We start from the raw sequence: 20,109 nt of genomic DNA, 5'->3' as shown, positions 1-20,109 counted from the left end.
ATACTAATATCTCCTGGTCCAAATGATAACCCTCCAATAGTGCTCAAAACTTGTGCTTCAGAATTAACACCCATTTTGTATTGCCTACATAAGTTATGTTTGTCTGGAATCTACCCAACAGCATGGAAGTAATCCTTTATTCAATCTCTACCTAAAAAAGGAGATAAAAATCAGCCATCAAACTATTCTTCCATTGCTTTCATCTGATTACTCTCAAAAGTTGCTACATGAAACATTAGAAGCATAGCACATGAATAGCTGGTATAATGATTTGGATCCATAAATCAATTAAAGCAAAAATAACTCATTATACATACTAGAATGAAAGAATATTAGAAGTGTGATTAAAATTAAATAAAGAAAATTTAACAGTTATTGAAGTGTATGCTCCTGAAGAAGAAAATGATTACTTTTAGATAAAATTACAAGGAATATATGAAAAATTAAACAAAACAGACCATATAATTATAGCCAGAGATCTTAATGCCAAAATAGGAATGAAAAAAATTAACAATAATATACAAAAATTTGGAGAACCAACAGTAAACAAAAATGGAAAGAGACTCGTTGATTATATACAGTGGCGTAGCTGGAGGGGGCGGTCCACCCTGGGCAGCACTTTTTTGGGAGTTTTCACGTGAGACAATTTTATTTTTCAACTATTTTATTTATGTTAACTTAGTAATTTTATTACTTGATTAATAATTAGTTTTTAACAACTATACTTACAATGAAAATAAATACAATATAACAAATCCATTACATTTTCCTATCATACTATAATTCAAATTCTTAAAAATAAAACAATAAAATGCATGCCACAGCAATTGCTTTATTGGTTATTGCTTAAACCGTGGCGGTTGCATCTCAGCAAAGAGCAGGCACCGCACAGTCACTACACATTTGCAAAAACGTTTTTTTTTTTCATTCTAATTTTGTTTATAACTAAGACCATCGACAGGATTTTAGGGTCCCAGTAATAATAATATTTCTGCATTAGGGTATTTGCTTAACCCTTTTGATGCGTTTATGCAGTGTATAAAAATGATTTTTTAAAAACAAACTAATTATTAAAAATGTTAACAAGCATGATTCCGTTTTTATCCTAAAAAATGCTAAAATGCCCAATTCATTATTAGTTGTTTTTTTTTTTTTTTTAATCTGTTACACATTGATATCATTTGGGTTGTTATCGAAACCATTGAAAACATATTTATTGTATTGTTTATGTATGGTTAGTGTAGAGCAGGGGTGGGCAACCCTTGGCACGCATGCCAAACGTGTCAATTCCACCCAGGGTTCACCTTAAAAAATAAATAAATAAATACATATCCAACATCTTTGCTGACTTGTATATTTTAATTTAATATAATACAATTTTATTAAGTACAGCGATACCAAATAAAAATGCAATAAAGAAGCAAACCCTACCAACTGTTTTAGTAATAATAAGAAAATAAGAAACAAACATCCTATTTCCAAGCCATCTATTCAATGGTATACTGATGTTCAAGTTTCGTCCAGTTCAGTTCTTGCATCATTCGTCAGGCATCCAGACGTGGCATGACTCCTTGACCATCGTTTGATATATCTTTTCGTGTTTTGTAAAGAACGTAGCAGTTTTCTAAAGTGTGTATATATATTTGTGGATTTGAATTTTATTAAATCGTAAGTCATTAAAATATGGATCGGGAGTATTTATTGTCAATTAATATATTTAACTTATTAGATATAAAAGCAAATTTCCTTTAACATTGCCATAAACATATCCTATTTACTCGGATATAACTCGCACTTATTTTCCCCAAAAAATTAAAGCTAAAAATCGTGGTGCGAGATATATATGAGGGTTTGAGGAAAGAAAAGTCCTCAGTTTTTTTCGTAAAATCGCCGTATATATCTCGTACCAAGATTACTATTCTATTTCCTGCCTAGAGAGTAGTTTCCTTGTGTACATCCTACCCAAATAGCATCATCTTCTTTCCCATTATTTCAAGCAAAAATTAACAGTAATTTACGAGACTTGAGATACTTAATGAACAATCCTTCATGAATGACTAATGAAAGTACTTCTCATTAGTCATTGAAAACAGAATGCGAAATGGACAGCAATGGTACTAGGCCAGTAAAGATAGAACAACTATGAGATGTGCATATGATTGGTGCGGTATTAACAAAAGATCATGCGACTCAAAGATTAAAGCAAGCCGAAAATTTTTGAATTGAAATGCTAATTCTCTTCAACTGAATTCAATATCTGAAACTGCCATAACAACATTCACTCTATATGCCTTAGCTTTAACACGGTTGAATTTTATTACTGCTTTGTGTTTGAGCAGGGGAAAGACTCCCACACATCTAGTTTTTAGTTAGATACTGTGTTTGCCGGTGCAACATATAGTTTTGCTTGAGTCTAAATAGCATAGTTTCTGTGGGAAGGGGACATGTGATTAATTAGCTAGTGCCATTTATATCCCACTTGTCTCTAATTGCACTATATGTTGAGAAATATATTACATACACTGCAAATGTGTGTACCTTATTCAGTAATACAATAAAACGACTTGTTTTACTTGTGTCTGCAGTGACTGTTGTCTACTAGGGAGGACGTGTGGTTTACCATGGGAAGCAAGTTACTATCGCCTGATGTTGAACATGTTTAAACTTTTTTTTACCTGTGCGATAATTTATATGGACAATTTATATGTGAGGACGAGTTATATTTGAGTAAATATGGTAAGTTATTTTTGCTATATAAAATATGTTATCAATATTCAGGATTATGAAGTGTTATCTGCACGTGATTAGATTGCATGTGTGTAGGTCGGCTTATAATTGTAATTTTTGGTTTGCTTAAACTTGGTTGGTATATGCAGAGAGTGATTATGATGAGATTTTCCGAGTCCAAATTATAATTTTTGTCAGTGTCTATATGTCTCTGTCCATATTTTTACACTCCATAATCTGATTTTCATTAAAGTTAAAAGCTGTTTGAAGAAAGCAATTATTTATTGCTTTCTTCAAATATGTATTTGTATTTGTATTGTATGTATTTGCTTCCTGCTCTTTACAGATTGAGCAGAATGTCACAACCACCAGCAAAGAAACACAGATATTCAAATAAAAAGGATATCAGAGAATTTAAAGAATACTGGACTGAAAAATTTGGCATGATTAAGAAAGATAATAAAACATTATGCATTTTATGTTCCGAATCAGTTGTTTGTAAGACTTCTTCTGTAAAGAGACATTTTGAAACTGTTCATAAGAAATTAAGTAAAATACAAGTGAGCAAGAACAAAGAGAATTAATTTCTCGTGAACTGAGCAAGACAAAAAAAGTCCAATACTTTGATGAAATTATTTCAAGTAGGCCTAGTTCCAAGTTAGTTGTAGCTAGTTTTGAGGTGCCAAAAGTTATTGCCCAACACAGAAAAAACCACTCAGTGATGGGGAATATATTAAAGAAGTGTGACTAGAATGTGCTCCTTTTCCTTTTTGACAATCGAAAGATAAAAGTTATTCAGTGCATTTAAGATTTGTCTGAAAGTAGAAAAACAATTAAGGATAGAATACTTAAGTTGGAAAGGAATAAAGCAGAACAATTAACAAAATAGTTGGCTTCGTGTAAGTTCTTTTCTATTTGTGTTGATGAGAGCACAGACATTATATCATCAGCTAGGCTGGGAATTTTTGCTCGATTTTGTAGGGATGATGAAGTATGCGAAGAGATGATTAACCTTGTAACACTACTTGAGCATATCAGTGGGGTTGAAATATGTAAAGCAGTTATAAATGAATTATCTATTCGGCAAATTGATATTTCAAAAGTGATATCCATCGCAACAGATGGTGAGCCCAGCATGATTGGTAAAGAAGCAGGATTTGTAAATCTGTTTGCAAAACATGTTGGTCATACTAGGTTTTCATTGCATCATGTATAAAATATGTGTAAAAAACATACATGTGCAAAAGCTGGCCTAAAGGAACTTCAAGAAGTGATGCAAACAGTAACCAAGGTTGTTAATTACATTTCTCATGTGCTTTGAATAAAAGACAATTTCAGAATCTATTGAATGGTGTGGATTCGGTGTACAAAGGACTACTAATGTAAAACAATGTTCATTGGCTTAGTTGAGGTCTTGTTCAGAAACAATTTTTTGAATGCCTGGATGAGATAAATATCTTTTTTGACTAATTAAAAAAATGTCTTATAAAGAAATGTACAACATCATGTGGGTTTGTAAAGTGATGTTTTTGCAGATTTTTGCGAACATTTAAACGACTTGAACCTCAAACTACAGGACATGAAAACATCTGCAAATAAACTTGCAGATGTTTTTCTGGATAAATATGGATGATTTTGAATACAGTTGATTGATTTTTCAAAGTAGCTTAATTTGGAGGCAGAAATTTGTTGACCCTCAGAGTGTTGACTTGGAAAATATTGAAAAAGAGCGATTAGAGATGGGAGTAACAGAGAAAAGCGCTGGAAAAGAAGTACTAAGAACTTGGAATGCTATTCCCGAAATGTTTGTATGTTTAAAAACCCTTGCAACAGCATTATTATTCTTGTTGAGAGGCTTATACGCTGGTTAGACATAATAACTAATATTTAAGGAATTGACAGCTTATACTGGAAATATAGATTAAATAAACTTTAATATACACTTTCCTTGGAAAGTGTATATTAAAGTTTATTTAATCTATATTTCCAGTATACGCTGTCAATTCCTTAAATATTAGTTAACAGCATTATTATCCATTTTTGCATCTACATATTCTTGTGAATCGTTGTTCTCAGTGATGAACTTTGTTAAGTCTTGTAACAGGAATAGCCTTACAGATGAAACTAGTAGCACATGCACATCTCTAAAGGTTACAAAATATAAACCTGATATAAATTATCTGTCATTAGTGATGCAGCAGCAGAAGTCTCATTGATGTTAAATAAATAAAATGTCCAATATTTTTCTTTCTCTAGTTTTGATTTGATGTTTAATATATTTTGTAGGTAAAATAACAATTCATTTTATCTGTAATGTTTATGTATTGCTCATAAGGGATTAGGAATTAATAAAATTATCTTTAATTTTATTTTCTTTTATTGTGCTTTAGTCAAGTAAAACGATTATGAGCTTGTGCACTGCAATATATATTAGAAAAACTTGAAAAAAGTAATGTGTGATTGATTTTTTTTTTAAAAAAAATAAGAATTATTGTTTACTCTTTTGCTGATGTTAAAAATTGCGTTTTTAAATTGTGCGGCTTTATAGGTGCAAATTTCCGGATTTGCCAACTCAACATTGAAGAAATCAGCTTTGCTAAAAGTCAATATCTCTCAAAAATCCTTCGAGAAAATGATATAGACATAACTGTCATTCAAGAGATACTCGCATCTAATGAACAACAATTGAAATCTAGAGGAAAAATTGCAGGGTACGATATACTAGGAGCTACACATCACCAAGCTCATGGCTGTGCAACTTATGTATGCAATAATATAGAGAATGCTCACTTAATATCAGCAAATATTAATCAGAATATACACACTGTCATAGCCAAAATTGAAGATCTCACAGTGATTAACATCTATAAGCCTCCCTTGATAGAATGGTCACCTGAAGTAATTCCCATATTTCCACATCCTACTATTTACATAGGAGATTTTAACAGCCATCACACCATGTGGAATTACAATAATAATGGTGAAGCATTAACAAACTGGGCTGAGCAAAACAATCTTAGCTTAATATTTGATGCAAAGGACAAAAGAACCTTTAAGACTGCAGCATGGAAGAGGGAATACAACCCAGACCTCTGCTTTGTTACCCAAAATTTGCAAAATCAACCAATAAATACAACAAGACAAGTCCTTGAAGATTTTCCACACAACCAACATCGCCCGGTATTGGTAGAAGTAGGAATAAGCAACACAAATACCAATAATACGGTCTATTCCATGACCAAGGTGGAATTTTAAGCGAAGAAGTATGTTCCAAGAGGTTTCCAAAAGGAATACATACCTGGCTGGAATAAAGCCTGCGAAGAGCTATACCAAGTCTACTCAGAATCTGGTGACTGTGACATAGCTGACGAATTACTCCAGAAGCTTGATAATGAGCGCAGAGAAAAATTGATGAAAACTACAGAAGACTTAGACTTTAAAAAATCAAGTAGAAATGCATGGAGCCTATTAAAGAAGTTAGGTGGAAGTAACCCAATCACTCGTAAAGATCCTTTGGTGACTCCAGATCAAATTGCCTGTTGAATAATCTCGCTGTCTAGAGCCCCTCAAGATCATCAACACACATGGGAAGTTAAACGAACACTCAAAAACTTATGACAAAGTGCAGATGGCAGTTCCCAATTTTCAAGAGAATTTACCACAGACGAAATAACTGAGGTCTTGAAGTAGGTGAAAACTGGCAAAGCACCAGGCTTTGATGATGTTCGCCTTGAATTCTTGGTAAACTGTGAAAAAAATCTCGTCTATGGCTATCAAGATTCTTTTCTCACATTTTAAGGACTGGAAACCTTCCAACAGGCTTTAAGAGAACCAAAATAATAGCCATATTAAAACCCAACAAGCCTCAAAATCAAGTAGAGAGCTATCGCCCAATTGTGCTCCTCAGTTGCTGTTAAGCTCCTCGAGAGACTCCTCCTAACAGAATTGGGTCAAAAATATCTGAAGTTATCCCTGTTGAGCAAGCAGGCTTTAGGACTCAGCGTAGTTGTACGGACCAAGTACTAAGCCTTACTACCCATATCGAAGCAGGCTTCCAGAGATGTTTGAAAACCTCTGTTGTGTTTGTTGACCTTACTGCTGCATACGACACTGTATGGAAAAAGGGGATGCTATACAAGTCATACCATGCCAATCCATCATAAGACATTGGTAACATGCTTTCTGACATGTTCTTCCATGTGGTACTGGGAAACAAACTGAGAAAGCTGAACAATGGGCTCCCACAGGGCCCAGTATTAACACCAATTTTATTCAACTTATATACATCTGATCTACCGACAACTAGGTCAAAAAATTTGCTTATGCTGATGACATAGCCCTCGCCATCCAACACAAGAGCAAGTAACAGAAGATATTCTCAATGACCTTAGAACTATTGGGGAATACTTTCATAAATGGAGACTAACACCAAACCTCAATAAGACCGAGGTTAGCTCTTTTCACCTAAACACCAAATTGGCAAATAGGAAACTTCAGGTCAGTTTTAACAACACAATGCTGCAGCACCAAGATTTCCCTAAATATCTGGGTGTTACCCTGGACAGAACACTATCTTTCAAAAGACATCTGGAGAATCTCTCTTTAAAGATCAGAACCCGTAATAACATCATACAAAAACTGTGTGGTTCTACATAGGGTTCTTCTGCTATTACACTGCGATACTCCATGTTGGCCTTAGTCTGCTCTGCGGCAGAATATTGTTCACCAGTTTGGCATACTGGTCAAACAGTCCTCATATCAAGAAAATCGACACACAAATAAATGCAGGGATGAGGACAATAACAGGTTGTGTCAAATCCACCCCCCTCTACTGGCTTCCAACTTTGAGCAATATTGCACCACCAAACTTATGCAGACAAAATGCTCTAGTAAAAGAATACAAAAAAATAAATAGCAATCGCCTGTTGCCGATACATGAAGATCTCCCTATATATAAACATGAATCGCCTTAAATCCCAACAGTCTCCACTAATACTGGCTGAAGAACTAGTCAATAGCAATTTCAATGTTAATTTAAAATGGCTAGAAACTTGGAAAGAAAAATTGTTACCAGACTTAAACAACTATATCCTTCCCAACCAAAATCTGAAAGGGATTGAGCTTCCACGTCACCTATGGAAAAGCCTAAATAGGATATGCACAGGACATGGTATCTGTGCAGACAGTTTATACAAGTGGGGAAGAAAACCTACACCCCAATGTGACTGTGGGGCCATAAATCAAACCATCCGGCACATTGTGGAGAACTGCAGCATAAGAGCCTACCCTGATGACCTGAGAGACTTTTTTGAGGCAGATCCTTCAGCTCTTGATTGGCTATCTGAACTAGACTTAAAATTTTAGACTTTTTTTTTTTTACCTGATATTTGTATATGTGCATTACTTGTTTCATTTTTATTTTCTGCACAAATATGTATTTATATATTCTGATGTCATGTGTCTTTATTATGCCATACGCTAAATAAATAAACATTAATTTAATCTTACATGACTTACAATAATCGCTCTTACAATATTCTTTGATGTTACCATTCTAGTGCGATTTCTGATTATTTGAAAAGGTCTTCCCAATACTTAAAAAACACGAAATATTAATATGTTCCCCAAAATTTCGGTTGACACGTGGGAAAACTTTTGCATCAAAGATTTGGCAATTTTGCACACTTAAAAAAAGTTGCCCACCCCTGGTCTAGAGTCTAGATTTAAACAAATCTATATCATATTACTGCTGTGTCTACTCCCAAATTCCCAATTATGGCAATCAGGCAAAAACACCCACCAGTCTGACCAGTGGTGACAGTGACGAAGCCTCAGATTGTTATAATTTGATCTCGTTAAGCACGTGTAATTTTGTGATTTTACATCATTCTTTGTTTTTCTGAGTTGAGTTAGAATATCACGGTTTTTTAGATGTGCAGACTACAAAAATTAATTATTCCTTATTTATTTAATTTAATTTATTCCTTGTTTATTAGTTATTATGAATATATTGCTTTTTTCTTTATTATTCTTTCAGTTTTACTTAAGATGAAGCGAATAAAAGAAAGTGGTGGAGCCTTTAGAAAAAAGAAAAAGGAAGAATTACAAAAGAATGAAGGTGCACTACTGAAATACCTCGGTCGTGAAACTACTACTACTGAAGCAATTTTTGAATTCAAACCATCGTCAAAGTCAAGTGATTCTTCAACAAGCGATAAGGAATGTACTGAACAAAAAATTCCAGCTGTTGACTTAAAAGATGTTGATCTTTGGCCAAGTAAGATTAATGATGACACGCGGATCTTACTGGTACAACAAGATGCGTCTGTGGTTCAACATCTAGATTCTGATTTTGATGAAGTGATTCATGAGGGTGCGTCAATCAAAGAATGAAACAGAAAACTTACACGTGAGTGGTTTTTTCGAACTCTGCCAAATAACGAAAAAATGTTGAGGTCATGGATGGTATACTCTCTCCTTCCAAGAAAGCTCTTTACTGCTTTTGTTGCAGACAGAAGTCATTCAGATTTTGATTCTGCAGATGGATTCAATGTGTGGTGGAAACTTAATCCCAAAATATTTGACCATGAATCTAGTGTGGCCCATGTTCGATCTTTCACACAATAGAAGGAGTTGGAAATTAGAATCCGACATAGTGCAACAATTGATAAAAAGGAACAAGAACAAGTTGAAAACGAAGTGAAGAAGTGGAGGGAGATACTTTCAAGATTGTTGGATATCATTAAATTCCTATCTAAACAAAATTTGGCTTTACGGGATGACCAAGAAGGAATTCATTACGAGACTGATGATGAACCTGAATCAATGGGAAATAGAGAAAATTTTTTGGAACTAGTTCATTTGTTGGTGAAATACTATCCAGTGCTACGTGAACATATTCTAAGATCAAGGAAAAAACGTTTGCTAAATCCTATATGTCGCCTACTATTCAGAACGAGTTTATAGACATTTTGGGAGAAAAAGTAAGAAGAAAAGTTATTGAGCAAGTAAAAGAAGCAAAGTATTTTGCAATGATATTTGACAGCACCCCTGATATTTCTCATAAGGATCAAACGAGCCAAGTTTTACGCTACATTATGATCGACGGAAATAAAGTGAAGGTTGTGGACTCATTTGTTGATTTCATTGAAACAAAGGGTAAAACTGCCAGGAATATTTCAACTATGATTTTGCAAAAATTAGAAAACGACGAAATTGATATTCAGAATTGTAGAGGATAAGCATATGATAATGCTGCTGTGATGACTGGTCAACATACTGGCATTCAGAAATGCATCAAGGAAATTAATAGAAAAGCAGAATTTGTTGCATGTACAAATCACACACTGAATTAGGTGGGTGTACATGCAGCTTCTGTTGCTGTGAATTTTGTTACCTTTTTTGGAACTGTGGATCGTTTGTTCACATTGTTTACTTCTTCAACCCATCGCTGGGATATTCTGACTTCAATCACTGGTCAAAGTGTCAAGCATGTAGTAGAATCTCGGTGGAGTGCGGGGAGATGCTGTGAGTGTTGTAAAAAAAAATTGCTCGAAAATCTTAAGTGCTGTAGAACATTTTAACTGGTGAAGAAGAAAATAGAGTTACCAGGTCAGATGCTGGCATGCTGCTTGTTGCGTTACAATAGTTTTCCTTTCTGCGCTTTCTTGGCCTGTGGGAATCCATCCTTCTAGAAATTAGCGATACACAGGTCTACCAAAGGATTGAATATACAGCAATGTGACATAAAACTTGGGAGTTTGAAAGCATTTTTAACTGAAAATAGGAACGAATTAGTTAACAATTCAGTAACTTATGCCAAAGAAATTTGTGATCTGAGAATGGTCATGGATCACTGGTGTAGGAAAAAAAAACTGATGGCAGATGAAGAATCATGAGATGCTGAATTGTCATACGAAACTGAGTTGAAGAGAAATGTTTTTTTTCCTCGCTGGACAGAGTGATACAAGAAATCGCCACGAGATTTCAACAGCTCTTCATGTTCTTGCTGAAAAATATGCCTTCCTTACTCCATTGAATCTTTTGAACGATAAATACAAATGTCAACTAAATGATGATCACGATGACATTAATAAGGAAGAGTTCCTCGTTGAGAGAAAAAGACTTCAGAGTTTTATTTCTGTTGCTGCTACACAAGACAAAACAGAGACGTGGAAGGACGGTCCCCCCCTGAACGTTTACAGTTTATTCTAAACTGCGGTCTCGAGAACTCAGTTACAGATATTGTAATAATACTGCGAATTTTCCTCACGATTGCTGTAAGTGTTGCTAGTTGTTAGAGGAGTTTTTCTAAATTAAAATTGATTAAAAATTACCTAAGATCTACAATGATTACTTTGCATTTAAGAAATCTTGCCATACTGTCTATCGAACAGCAACTAAATGATGAAATAGACTTAGACAATGCCATCGATTTTGCTAACAGAAAAGCAAGAAAAATAACATTGTAGAATGTTGGAATTAAAGTTTTATTTCAAAAATAAACAGTGTTTTAGAAATTTTTTCACTTGGCTATGCTACCAATTATATATTTGGTTTAATCCTTTATCCAAGTGTAAGCAAACAAAGTTTGCGCCTGAAGTATTTTAGATATAGTATTATAGTGTTAGTTATTTAATTAATTAATAAAAATTTCATCAGAGATTATTAAAATTTTTAAATAAAATATATACAAATGGACAAATACCAATAGAATGGAATACAAGTATAGTAATATCTATATTTAAAATAGGGGATAAAACAAAACCTGCTAATTACAGAGGTATTAGTTTATTGAATACATGCTACAAAATATATAGTAGAATAATTAATGAAAAACTGAAAATATACAGTGAAAAAATATTATTAGAATGTCAAAATGGATTTAGAAAAGGATGTGATACAATGGATGCATCTTTCTGTTTAAAACTACTTATAGAAAAAAGAAGACAATTTAATTTAGAAACTCATCTTTTGTTTATAGATTATGAAAAAGCATTTGACAAAGTAAAAAGATATATACTGTTTGATATATTATAAAGAATAAATATACCTAATATTTTACTACATGCAATATTGAATATATATAAAGATAATAAAATAAAAATAAATGAAAAATTGTCTGAAAAACAATCTATAAACCAAGGAGTAAGACAGGGATTCTCTCTGTCTCCAACACTTTTCAATATTTACATTAATGAAATATTAATACAGTAGAACACCTTAAATAATCAAGGTATAGAAATTTCTCAGAATAACAAAATAAATATGCTATTATTTGCAGATGATCAGATATCAGATAAGGAAGATAATTTACAAAGAGCAATACAGTATATAATTTAAATGTTATAGTAGAACAGTTTGGAATGAAAATTTCCATAGATAAAACTAAAACAATGGCATTTTGTGGACAAACTCCAGTTAGAAGTAAAATAATTATTAATAATAAAATAATAGAACAGATAAATGCTTTCGGTTATCTTGGATGTGAAATATCATATGAAGGAGAGAAAGGCATAAAATTAAAAACTTGAATTCAATTAAAATTAAAAACTTAAATTTTTACAGATTATATGCCTGATAAATAGAACACTCAATCCAAATATAGTACAAAAAGAAACATGCTTGAAAATATACAATACTTTAGCAGTGCTCACATTATTATATGGTAGTGAAATTTGGGCAATTAACAAACAAGATAAACAAAGAATAAAACAAGCAAAATGAGATTTATGAGAACTGCAAAATACACATTATTTCACCAAAAAAGGAATGAAGACATTTTAAAAGAACTAAAAACAAAATCAGTAGAATAAAAACTAAACAATTATAAGCAAAAATGGATAGAAGATGTAAACCGAATGGCCAACACCCGATATCCTAAACAAATACTAAAATATAAGCCAATTGGGAAGAGAAGGCAGGGTAGACCTCAAAAAAGGATATACTGGATTGATAATGAGACCAGAACAGACCAATATGGTCTACACCCATAATTAGTATTATGATGATGATGAGCCTTATGTAATATATATATCAAGATAATAAAATATCTGTGAAGTACAATAATTCAATATCAAGCTGGAAACCAATAAATAGAGGAGTACATCAGGGTTGCCCTTTCTCACCGGTTTTATTTAATATATACACAGATAAAATCATAAAAGAATGGAAGATAACTAATGAAGGAGGATTCAAGATAAACCGTAACACCAGATTAGCTACTCTTCTTTTTGCTGATGACCAAATAATCCTTGGAAACAATGAAGATGAACTACAAAAATCATTATGCAGTCTAAATAATCTGATAAAAACATATGGTATGGTATGGAAATATCAACAGACAAAACAAAAGTCAAGGCCTTCACAGGTGCTAATCCAATAAGAAGCAAAATAGTAATAAACAACAAAATAATAGAGCAAGTAAATACATTCAAATATTTAGGTTGCACAATGTCTTATGAAAATGAAGCAGATATAGAACCAAAGATATCAAACTTTTTAAAAGTAACAGGCATTATAAATAAAATTTTTAAACCCGATTATGTACAAAAACACACACGAATAAGAATCTACAATATAGTAGCTAAACCAACCTTACTTTATGGCGGTGAGATATGGACAAAAAAGCAGATAAAAGAAGAATTGAATCCTCCGAAATGAAATTTCTGCACAGAACTGAAGGAGTCACAATAATGGACAGAATGAAAAGCAGCGAAATCAGAAAAAACTTGGAATTACAACCTCCTTAAATGAAACAGTTATTTGCTGTAGAGAAAAATGGAAAGAACACATACTGAGAATGAATAGAAGCAGAATACCTAAACAAATTCTAAATTACCACCCAAAAGGTACTCGATGCAGAGGAAGACCCTTAAAAAGATGGAATTGAGTGCAGAACAGGCCACTTGGCCTATAAACCTGGAAAGGAAGAAGATGATGACTCTTGAAAGTGATGGAGAAGGCCATTAACAAGCCTCTTCTTCTGTACTTGGAGACCTATTATTTAATCAGTGATCCCCAATATGGATTCTGCCATATTCTGTCTCAGATAGTAATAATAAAAAATCCATGTGCTCACTCTTGATATCTCAAAGGCATTTGACCATGTCTGGCATTGAGGCTTTCTTAACAAGCTATCATCTTATGGTCTCTTCTGCCCTTTGTGATTTATTGTCAGCTTCCTTTCTCTCTCTCTCTAGTTGTTCTTTGTATGCCATGGTGGATGGTTTCCTCTAATCAGATATCTTGATGCTAGAGTATTCCTGGATTCTGTATTCTCACCCACACTCTTCATTCTATACATGAATGACTTCCTCTCTCTGACTTCAGATCCTGTTCATAGTTTTGCTGATGACACTGCTCTCTATTCCTCTTCTTCATTTGAGAAACCCTTCAGTATAGTACTCTAATGATTAGCTTCAAGACCTGCCATAACCAGTGTCTTAAACACTGATTTCCTCACCATTCTCAAGTGGGAAGTGAAGACAACTTAGTGAATTTCAGCTGTTAAAACACAATCCTATCTCACTACCAGCAAGAAAGATTCTGCTTCGCTCACTCTTACTTTAATAATGTTCCGATATTCTTTCAAGATCAGTTCCCCCTTTTTGGACAAACTTTAACATCCAGCTTATTCTGGCATCAGTAGTCTCCTCAGCCTATAAAATCTTGGTATTCTGTTTCTAACATTTACAAATCTTGAATCTGACCAACTTTAGAATGTTGTTTTGCATTTGGGGTGGTGCACCCAAATCCTTCCTAAGAATTCTTGATTATATACAGATAAAGCCACTCTACCTAAAATGTGACCTTTCTCTGAGAGACTTCCTACAGTCACTTTCCCATAATATGTTTCTGCATTAAGCTTTTTTTATAGGTACTTATCAAAACACTTTTGATAAGTGTTTTGACAAGTACAACTGCTCCTTCTGTAGTATCAACTTTATGATGCAGCTAATCAATTTAATTCCTTCCTGATTTATCCTCTGACCCTAGGGTATGCAGTTTGATATTACTTTCCTCATGGGTAATTATCAGCTAAACTAGCCACCACCATTCCTCTGCTTTCCAATAATCATGTAAGAGCTAGATAATACAGTACAACTCCAAGCAAACCAATGTTTCATCATCAATATACATATTTAAAAAAAAAAAAGAACTGTCACTATAAAAAGTATGTGTACATTACTAAAGCATGATCTGTCCTTCATTATGCTGTGCTTCCCTCACTCCCTCTCAATAGGGTATCATATTCTTATCTACTCATTCCTGAATTTTGCTCTTAACCAACCATAGTCTCTTTTATGTAGTGGAGCTCAAATGTCCTCAATCAACTTCTTATGAACTTTGTCAGAGGTATGACGTAATTAAACAACCTTGTCAGTGGCCATCATCCCTTGCATCTTGTAACACACAGGTCAGTATTTCATTCACTCTTCTGACAGTATTCACATTGAAATTTTGTAATATTCTAATCATTTCCAGTTCACCTACCACTCCTTTCACATCAGTATTTGTCATCTTTGACTGCAGTATCTCCATGTGGATCTTGAAAAATGATCACAGAATTCAAGTGTTCTTTCTGTTTCTGTCACCTCCTTACCATTCTTCTTTTTTTACTCATTATAAAGTGAAAGAACTCTTTGGGATTTTGTTTATCTAACTCAGCTGTTTTATCTTTCTTGCCATGGGCACGTTTCTTGCCTGTGCTTTATGTTTCTCATAAGTTTGCTGGTCACCTTTCTTTTTGTGTTGTGTTCACAACAATTTGAAGTGTCAGCTTAATGATGCAGCTCATCAATTTAACTCCTCCTTGCTTTATCCTCTGCTCCTAGGTTATGCAGTTTGATATTACTAGGGTATGCAGTTTGATCATACACTGCTTACATCATTCCCTTGTAGCTTCTTCCCTCTCCCCATATGCTATGGCACTGCTCCAAACTCTCTCCTAAATTTGTTATAATTACTAATCTCTCTAATTCTATACATAATATCCTTAACTGTGAATTCATCATGCCACCTTCCAGGTCCAGAGTGTATGATCACTGTACCCAGTTGGAGGCAAGGAACCTCAGTTATGAACAGATCCTCTGATACTATCATCATATCCAGCACTCTCAAACTCTGAGTCCCTTCATCACATGCTGTTTCAGATGACTATCTCTTTAGCAGCTGCATAAATTCCATTTTTTCTCTCTCCCCATCCATTCTTTTCATTCAGTCTGTCTCCCCATAGGTGTAGTCCGATAATAATTTTTGCTCTACACTCATTGAGCTATTTTGTCAGTGGTTGTCCTCTTCATCTTCCTCTGCCCTGAACTTTTGCAGCAACCAACTATATATTTTGTCTTGTTGGTCTCCGTCTCACACCAGAAAGCCTTAAATGCACTGTATTTCACATCCTTGCCTTTCTGCTGAACTTCTTAGTTGTGCTTGGTTGGTTGGTTGCATTTCTTCTGCTTTATCAGGATATGCCACTTTCTCCTCCTTTCCTTTTCTCTCTATCCTTCCTGAAAATACAATATCCTTTATATTCTGTTCTTATAATTTTATTATCCATGCTCTATCAGTTGTCTCATTATTGCAGAGTAGAGTTAACCGGTGCTGAAAGCTCCTGACTTATTCCTGGTGCTTCTGGCATTAGCAGACAGTATCCCTCTGCATACACAACTACCTACCTTTGCTTCTTGTAATGACTGTCCCACCAAAATTCAAGAACTGAGAAACTATAGTCATCATTTTTCAATTAGTGTTTCACATTCACTTGCCTGTATATATATCATCTTCTCCCCCCCCCTCATAGCTCTACTTTCCTTGATTTTATCCTTGAAAACTTTCACTTTTTTTTTATCAGCCATTTAAACCTAAAATCCATTCAAGTGCAATGCAACAATCATATACAGATTATTTTGTCTGTTGAATTCACTCTATACTACAAAGTGCACACCATTCCTTTTGCACAACTGATACAATGACTTGTTTGCAATTGTTGTCCTCTTTTTCAGTTTGTCTTATCGTAAAATGCGAACAAACTTCATCTAACTTTCTCAGTCAACTTTTCACTTCTTCCAGTAACTCTTTCATTCCGTACCTGTTATCTTTCAGATCATTTTATACCTGTGAAGACAGTCTGCTCTTTCAGTTGCTCTGTTGCATTCTAAGTGTTAGTAACATATTTGCAGCTAGAAAATACAATTTTATCATCCCCTCCCCCTCTCCAATCAAGTGCACTTCTTATTATGAAATATATCATACTGTATTCTCTCCTAGCTTATCCTGCATTCACTCACCTCTGCTTTCTTTCTCTTCTCTAATCCAATATAGCACTCATCAGATATCAAGTTGGCCACAAGAATAATGTGCTAGCCTCATGGCCTTAGCTGCTTTGGCTGTAGAAGACAAAGACTGAATCTCAACAGTTGGAGAACAGCTGGCTGTAATTCCAAAACAAACTACTTACCAGCTGTTCTCCAACTGCTGAGATTCAGTCTTTGTCTTCTGAAAGAACTCTCTGTATGTGCCCTCTCTCTCTCTCAAACATACACATTACGACATCTCACTATTCTCTCCTTTGTATTTTGTTCACTTACACCCATTCCTATCCACTCTCTGGCATTCACATTTTCATACATATTGTCACCAATGTTCATCAATTTGCTTTCTTGTTTTTAATATGAGCTGCACCTCTGGCACACTGTCTCACCACTCACTTTTAAACCATAAACCATTCATCCTTAATAACAAGCACATCTGACACACAACATTCACAGTATAGTGAATATAACGTGAATGCTGACTGCTTTAAATAATGATGATTAAAGAATCATTGGCCATCATTAGTATATTTTGCATGGGGGTGCTGTATACCACACTAAAATCATACATTATACAGTAATAATGTATTACTGTATAATGCAAAATGCCAAACTGAAACAAGCATTTGCTCTTCATTACAATTATCTTGATATATTAAATCTGGCATAAATTATAATAGAATACAATACAGTATTGTTACTTTATAAATAAAATAATCTTATTTGGTGCTCTCTGGTATATTGATATTTCATTGCTCCTCTTTTCTCTAATGTCTTTCTAATTTTTAATTTTTTTGCTTTAATCACTCTTCTAGGTTTAATTATGGCATCAGGTGATATCATAAGTCAGACTGTATTGGAAAAAAAAACATGGAAACATTTGGAACCTCAGAGAATAGTAAGGTTTGCTTTTCTTGGAACATGTTTTGTGGTAAGCAGAATTACTCTATAATACTGGTCTTTTATTTATTATGAAAATCTTATGGAGACTATTACAGTATTTAGTTAATAATCCCATCCCTGCCAAAGGTTATGTTTTTTGCCAGCAAAAGTTGGTCGATTGGTAGAGCCTCTGCTACTAAAGGCTCATGCAAAAAGTTAAGCAAGTTTGAGTGTGGTTAGTAGTTGGCACGGATCAATCATTCGATACTGTTGGCACACTCTCTCTCGATGAGTCTTTGGGCTCCCTGGTGGTGTCACATAATAATAATACTTTTAATTAAAGTGATCTTAATTGCTTCACATCAGTGTTATGTGAAGCAATCCAGCATATATTATTATTGTTATTAAGTAAGCATCTTCACAAGTCTTAAGACCTACTATAGCATACTATGCATGAAGAATATAAGACACAGGCCAGAAGAGTGACTAGTGTGGTAAGGAAAGTGAAACTGGAATATGAGAGGAGATTGGCCCTAAGATCCAAAGAAAATCCTAGGGAATTTTTTAGCTATGTGGTCAGTAGGAGGAGAAATGACTGGAAAAATGATATTGTGGGATAAAAATGGAAATAGAGTGACTGATGCCTAGGACATAGTGGAATTGTTCAATGAACACTTTATTGGAGTATTTCATCCTAGAGGAGTCAGTTTTAATGCTAGAGGGATAGGACTGGTTCGAGGTTTAGAGGTACAGGAGGAGAGTGTGTTATAATAATAATAATATAGGAAGCCATACTAACTGTTCACACAATATCATACCTTTCCTTAAATTCATTTGCTGACAGTGCAACAATACACTCATAGCTGCCAAATATGGTAACCCATTCTACTTTCACCACTCTAGCAGAAAGTATAGCCCTCACATCTTTGTTAGCAAACTGTTATTCAGATTCCAGGGTTTTCTTCTTCTCACAGTTTCTTTTCTTTTACTTACATCCAATACCCCCCCCCCCCAGAGTAACTTATATAAATGTGCCTTGGGATAGATTATCCCCATGTGTGGACATAGTACTCAGTCCAGTACTCCTCACTCCCTTCCTGTCTTCATGAAAAACATAATTTCCTTCCATTTCTGTTCCTGCTAAGATATCTTCTCATCCAACCATGTTTTACTTATTCCAATATTTTTAAGCAAATAAACTTGACCAATGTAACAATTTCATTCACCTTATTTCTGATACTTCTGGCATTCATAAATAAGCATAAAATGCATTTTTTGGTCTATAACCAGTCTTACCCATACTGCCCTTCACCTGTAACTTTTCCACGCTTGTTCCTCATCTGCTCATCCTTGTTCTCTCTCTCTCTTCCATATATCTTCTCAAACTCGCCTACTCCCCATTTATTCCAGTCCATTCCTATGCTGATCATCCTCATACATGCATTCATTACTGCTTTCAGAATTCACTCTCCTTACACTGAGTCACCTTGGCCCACCCCATTTCCCTGTCTAACTTGTATTTGTGTTTTCACATTCTCTCTCATCTCAATTCACAATCACATCAGTCTCACCTGCTCCACTCTCCTGCTCATTTACATCATCTGTGACTTCCACTGATACCTTGTTTGCATCACTCATTACACTTCCTTCTGGAAGCAGCCTTTCCAGATAACTCACTCCAAAACCATTCAGCTGTAATCCATCACTCTTATACAGTTTCATTCGTCCCTTAAACACCCCCCCCCCCAGGCATTCACAAACTGCACCCCTTTCTCTTCACACATTTCCACTAACACTCTATTCAAAATCTTTGCTCTTTGCTGCAACTCATCATTGTCATACCTGGGCAACACACAAACTACTCTTCCTAACATACTGTTGTTTTTCACTCTTCTCAGTAATCTGATATCCATATTCACATTCTCACTATGCCCAACCAAATCATTCATTCCAATCATAACCACTAATTCCCTTGCATGCTAACTTTTCATATCCAGCACCTCAATCACCTCTTAATCTTCCCTCCTGGAAAACAGACCATGTGCATCCTCTCATCCCCAACACCTTTTTAATAGAATTTCCATACAGTGTTACTCTTGAGTTATTTGCCTATCTCTTTTTCTCCACTGTCTTTTAGTTGATTCTTTCATACTTTTCCATTGCATCACTCATTACACTTCCTTCT

At 34.5% G+C, this 20,109-nt stretch overlaps 1 protein-coding gene across 4 annotated transcripts in view; it reads left to right on the top strand.

Moving 5' to 3' along the window:
* Positions 1–20,109, top strand: part of LOC150098752 (mitochondrial inner membrane protein Mpv17-like) — a 138,304-nt gene that overhangs the window by 24,016 nt on the left and 94,179 nt on the right. For 2 of the 4 annotated variants that reach the window (XM_090405137.1, XM_090405136.1), the window contains exon 2: positions 17,858–17,973. In XM_090405137.1, coding sequence (XP_090261263.1) covers positions 17,858–17,973 — 116 coding nt within the window. Of the gene's footprint in view, positions 1–2,585; positions 2,737–8,764; positions 11,007–17,857; positions 17,974–20,109 lie in introns of all 4 variants that reach the window. The other 2 variants (XM_090405138.1, XM_090405139.1) reach the window with 2 other exon arrangements.

The sequence above is a fragment of the Typopeltis vanoorti genome, chromosome 15 (assembly GCF_054136105.1).
Source record: "Typopeltis vanoorti isolate ZY-2024b chromosome 15, IOZ_Tvanoo_1.0, whole genome shotgun sequence".
Classification (NCBI taxonomy): Eukaryota; Metazoa; Arthropoda; class Arachnida; order Uropygi; family Thelyphonidae; genus Typopeltis; species Typopeltis vanoorti.
The sequence above is the reverse complement of the archived record's forward strand: the minus strand, read 5'-3'. Positions and strand labels throughout refer to the sequence as shown.